This window comes from Callospermophilus lateralis, chromosome 3 (genome assembly GCF_048772815.1).
Source record: "Callospermophilus lateralis isolate mCalLat2 chromosome 3, mCalLat2.hap1, whole genome shotgun sequence".
Lineage (NCBI taxonomy): Eukaryota > Metazoa > Chordata > Mammalia > Rodentia > Sciuridae > Callospermophilus > Callospermophilus lateralis.
Genome location: NC_135307.1, coordinates 185,379,683 through 185,384,660, shown reverse-complemented (window position 1 = coordinate 185,384,660; position 4,978 = coordinate 185,379,683). Strand labels below are relative to the sequence as shown.

General features: G+C 56.3%; 1 protein-coding gene across 5 annotated transcripts in view; it reads left to right on the top strand.

Moving 5' to 3' along the window:
- The first annotated feature begins 533 nt into the window (after nucleotides 1-533).
- LOC143395840 (guanine nucleotide-binding protein G(s) subunit alpha) overlaps nucleotides 534-4,978 on the top strand; it is a 48,932-nt gene continuing 44,487 nt past the window's right edge. For 2 of the 5 annotated variants that reach the window (XM_076851894.1, XM_076851892.1), the window contains exons 1-3: nucleotides 534-1,973; nucleotides 2,091-2,154; nucleotides 2,212-2,799. In XM_076851894.1, coding sequence (XP_076708009.1) covers nucleotides 534-1,973; nucleotides 2,091-2,154; nucleotides 2,212-2,799 — 2,092 coding nt within the window. Of the gene's footprint in view, nucleotides 2,800-4,978 lie in introns of all 5 variants that reach the window. The other 3 variants (XM_076851891.1, XM_076851890.1, XM_076851893.1) reach the window with 2 other exon arrangements.

The window sequence follows — 4,978 nt, the reverse complement described above, 5'->3', positions numbered from 1 at the left end:
ACTCCAAATCAGTCAGGGAGAGGAGAGGAAGGAGCCAAAACATCCCTGCGAGGCCTGCGCTCATCAGCCCCCTTACCCAAAGTCCGGGGCTGCTGAAGCCTGAAGCGGTCTCCTGGAGCCGGATCCAGCTCTTCACCGGGACCGGCGTCCTCTGGTGGCAGAGAGAGCGCGCAACTGGCGATTTTCGGACCGAATCGGCACGCTCCTCATATCCAAGCAGGCGGAGCTGGCCTGGAGCATTGAAAGAGAAGAGGGCACAAGGGTAGGCCAAGGGGTGGCTGGCCAGGGGACAGCCTGAGGGGATAAAAGTGACCAGGAAGGAGTCAAGACTCCACCAGCAAGAACTGAGTTGCTTCTGCCATGGTCAGGGATTCCAGGTTCTGAGTCCCCAACCTCATAAGGGTTGGAAAATAAGGTTGGAGAACTTTCCAACTAGTACTTTGATATTTTTTGAAAATAATTTTTGACCCTAGTTTGGTTGGGTGCTCCGTCTTACGGAGCCCCAATATATTTTAAGAGACCGCCACCCTGTTATGGGCATGCGCAACCGCCTCGACGGCAATAATATGTCAGGACAACGCAATATCCCCCCTGAAAACGGGGAACAGCCCGAGCAACCACCCTTGGAGGCCCCAGGGGCAGCTGCCCCCGGTGCTGGGCCTAGCCCAGCCGAAGAGATGGAGACCCAATCGCCTCACAATGAGCCCATCCCCGCCGAGAGTGACGAGGCCTATGGACCCCAAGAAGTCTCCAGGCCTAACTTCCAGGGCCTCAACCAGACCTTCGAGGAAGCCAGAGCAAGCGGAGGCTACAGCCCACCTCCTGAGGAAGCCATGCCCTTCGAGGTCGAGCAGCCCAGCTTGGGAGGTTTCTGGCCTACCCAGGAGCAGCCCGGGTTCCCCATTGGGCCCCCTGCAGGCCTCGAGGCCTTCAGCCCAGCACTCATGGAGCCCGGAACCTTCAGGGGTGAAAGACCAGGCCTGGGAGGATACAGTCCTCCACCAGAAGAAGCTATGCCCTTTGAGTTTGACCAGCCTACCCAGGGAGTCTGTAGCCAACCTCTCTTGCAGGTCCCAGACCTTGCTCCGGGAGGCCCAGGTGCAAGGGTCCCTGGAGCTCCTCCAGAGGAGCCCAGAGTCCTCCAGCCTGCAAATGCTGGCTTCAGAGGAGGATATAGCCCTCCCCCTGAGGAGACTATGCCATTTGAGCTTGATAGAGAAGCATTTGGGGATGACAGCCCACCTCCCGGGCTCCCCCGAGTTATCCCACAAGTCTTCGGTGGCAGCCAGTTCGCGGCAATCGCGGTCCCGAGTGCGGTCAGCCTCGCTCCCTCCGCAAACGCGCCACCCCTCTGGGTCCGAGGCGCCATCGGCAGCCCAGCCAGAGAAGCTATCAGACCTGCTTCTAACTTCGCGGTCGATAGCCCCCCGATGGAGATCTCCAGACCCCCGCTCGAGATTGGCAGCGCCCCCACTGGGGTCGACGACGCTCCCGTCAACATGGACAGCCCCCCAATCGCGAATGACGGCCCGCCCATCGAGGTCTCCGGAGCCCCAGATAAGAGAGAGCGAGCAGAGAGACCCCCAGTTGAGGGAGAAGCAGCCGAGATGGAAGGAGGCTCGGCTACCGCTGCTGCGGAGGAAGGAAAAGTCCCCTCTCCAGGGGACGGATCCCCTACCGCCTCAGCCGATCCCGATCCCGACATCCGGGCAGACCCTGCCGACCCTGCCGACCCAGCGGATCCTGACACCGGAGCAGCCCCTGCAGCCTCAGAAGATCCAGACGCCGGGGCAGACCCTGACGCCCCAGTCGATCCGGACGCTGGGGCAGACCCTGCCACGCCAGCAGATCCTGATGCCGGGGCAGACCCTGCCGTTCCAGCCGCTTCCGACACCGCCCAGGGAGCCCCAGTTGATCCAGATGCCGGGGGAGCGCCGGCCGCCCCAGCCGATCAAGACGCCGGGACAGCTCCCGCCATCCCAGCTGAAAAAGATGCCGCCCAGGGAGCCCCAGCTGAAGAAGATGCCGCCCAGGGAGCCCCAGCTGAAAAAGATGCCGCCCAGGGAGCCCCAGCTGATCCAGATGTCCAGGGAGCCCCTGTCACCCCAGCAGATGCGGCCACCGGGGCAGCTTCTGTCGCCCCAAAAGATCCTGGTGCCAGGAGAGTCCCTGCTGCCCCAGCAAAACCAATCCCCAGGGCAGTCACTGCAGCCCGTATCCCTCCTGCCGCCCGAGCAGCCGCTGCCGCCCGGGCAGCCGCTGCCGCCCGGGCAGCCGCTGCCGGCTATGTCTCAGGGGCCAGACGCAATCTCCATCACCTTAGACCCCCCAGCCCCGAGATCCAGGCTGCTGACCCGCCTACTCCGCGGCCTACTCGGGCGTCTGCCTGGCAGGTTAGGGCTGAGCGTGGCCGAGGCTGCAGCAGGTATGAGGAGGAGGCAATCGGCGACGACGATTCCTCCAGCGATGAGTCCGAAGATGGGACCTCCGGCTGCTTCCAGTGGTTGCAGCGCCGAAATCGCCGTCGCCGAAAGCCCCGGCGCAACTTACTCCGCAACTTCCTCGTGCAAGCCTTCGGAGGCTGCTTCGGTCTCTCTGAGAGTCCCCAGCCCAAAGCCGCCACGAGCCCCACCAAGGTCAAGAAGGTATCTCTGGCGGAGAAGCGCAGACAGATACGCAAAGAAGCCATTGAGATGCGCGCCCAGAAGCGCGCAGCGAAGAAACGCAGCAAGCTCATCGACAAGCAACTTCAGGGCGAGAAGATGGGTTACATGTGTACACACCGCCTGCTGCTTCTAGGTAATGCGGCGGACTCTGCCTGTGGGCAGCAGGGCCGCCAGGGTACCCGGGGAGGGGGTGGCAGGGTTGCCCGGTGGGTCTTGGGGCTCAACAGTGGGAGGAGGGGTCCGAACAAAGGCGGGAAGATCCTGATAGAAGTTCAAGGGAGGGACCCTAACTTTGCCCTGGGAGCGGGAGGGATTTGGGTGGGTTCGGGTGGCCGAAGTATATGCCCTCCAGGGAGAAAAGTGAAGCCGAGCGACACTGGGGGTCGTTTCCGGCTGGAGAGGCCAGCGCCAGCGCCAGCGACCGTAAGCTGGACAGGCGGGGGCTTCAGGTGAGCCAGGAACTGCCGGGGAGGGGCCTCTGGTCTCCCCTGGCTTTGTTGGTTGGGGTCTTGGTGGGCTGGGGTCATTGGGGAAGGCGCGTCCCCGCCTCGCCTGGCACGGCTGCTTTGACTCAGTCAGCTTGTTGTTGGTGTGTGTTGGTGTCCATATTTTGTGTCCGCCTGTGCATGTTACGCTCAAGTGTTCCCCAATTCCCATCCCCAGCACCCCCAAATTACCCGCCGACTGTGTACTTGTACCTGAGAACAGGCTGTCTTGTGATTTGCGCCATGGCGCGGGCAAAAACTTTCCGTGTTCACGCACTCCAGTGGTACCTGTGCGCGGTCGCTCTGCAGCGAGCGGCGCGAAAATGCAGGGAGAGGTGGCGGGGCATCCTGGGTAATGCGCTGGGCCGCTGGCCGGGGGAAGAGGGGTCGCTTCTCGCGGGCCTCCATAACCTTTTTCCTGTATGTCTTTCTCTCTTTTTCCCTTTGCGCTAAGCGTTTCCTCACTTCTCATTCGTTCGCCAAACCCTCCCGCCTTTACGGTTGAAAAACCAGACACACAGGTATCTGGGGCTCTGGGGCTGCAAACATAATTTCTGTATTTTCCACACACTCTCCTTACCTGGTGGGAGGCTGGAGGGGGTGGAGGGAACACAACCCACTGTTGGCAAGTCCAGATCCAAAACCACAAGGGACTGGTTCTGAGGGGGTGGGCGTGGCTATGTTTTTAAAATATGATATAATTATTTTTACTAGCGAAGAGCCCGAGGTAAGCCAATCATTTACACTTATACAAGGAATACAGTAGGAGGGGCTTGGTTTAAAAAAATGGGAGTTGGTGTTGGGAGTGGAATGTCTTGTGTTGAAATACAATTAAAATTAAAAAAAAAAAAATTAAATGTTCCAAATGCATTTTAAGTATGTGGACAAAGTATGGAAAACTGTGACTATGACTTATGATATGTGTTTGCATGTGAATTTTTTCAAGCAGCTTTAGCTGGGGGCAAAAGGCTTACAGGTAAGGTCTTCTGCCAATAGGCTTTGAATAAAATAAATAAATAAATAAAAGGGTCTTGTTGATTAAACTTAAAATACTATCATCTAGAAGAATGCTTCTGGAGGCCCTCACATCCCCCCTCCACCTTTCCCCAGCTCTCAGTGCCCCCATTCCTCTACAGGCCCTTCCCTCCACTGCAGACAGCTTATGTCGAATCCGGGATATTAACTCTTTTTTGCCACAGTTAAGTAAAGCATCAGTTAACACTGGTCTGAATCTGTGACTTAAATGAAATTTGAAAAGTAAAGCTCCATAATCAACTTTTGTGTTTTCTAAGACCTTTCAAGGGATTTCAAGATCACAATTTCTCATGCTGTGCTACATTTGCTTGTTAAATATTTTAAAATATGTGATGGTTTTTATTAATGACAGTATTGACATAACTGTGCTGTTGTTATGTGCCTCCTGCAAATCACAGTTTTCCATGTTATCATCTTATTTATGCCTTCCTGGGGAAACAATGTCATTATCATTCACCCAAAAACATATAAAAGGGAAGTAGTTTGAAATTTCAGATATCCCAAAGCCACAGAACCTTCAATGACAATGTACTGATTTTGCCATTACAGACCCACTTCAATATTTCAAGCTTAGTTCTGGGAAGCAAACTTGTGAACTGGGAGGAGGGAGGGACACAACTGGTTACAGATAGGAGATCCAAGTGATGGTGCCCACCTGACCCCTACCTGGCAAATTGACAATGTCCCTTACATTTGGAGCCTCAGTTGCCATATTTGAGAAATTAAGCTTCTTCCTAGCAAATCTTCACTAAGCTGTCCTCTCAAGAATGGGGGCTCATACCATTATGCAAC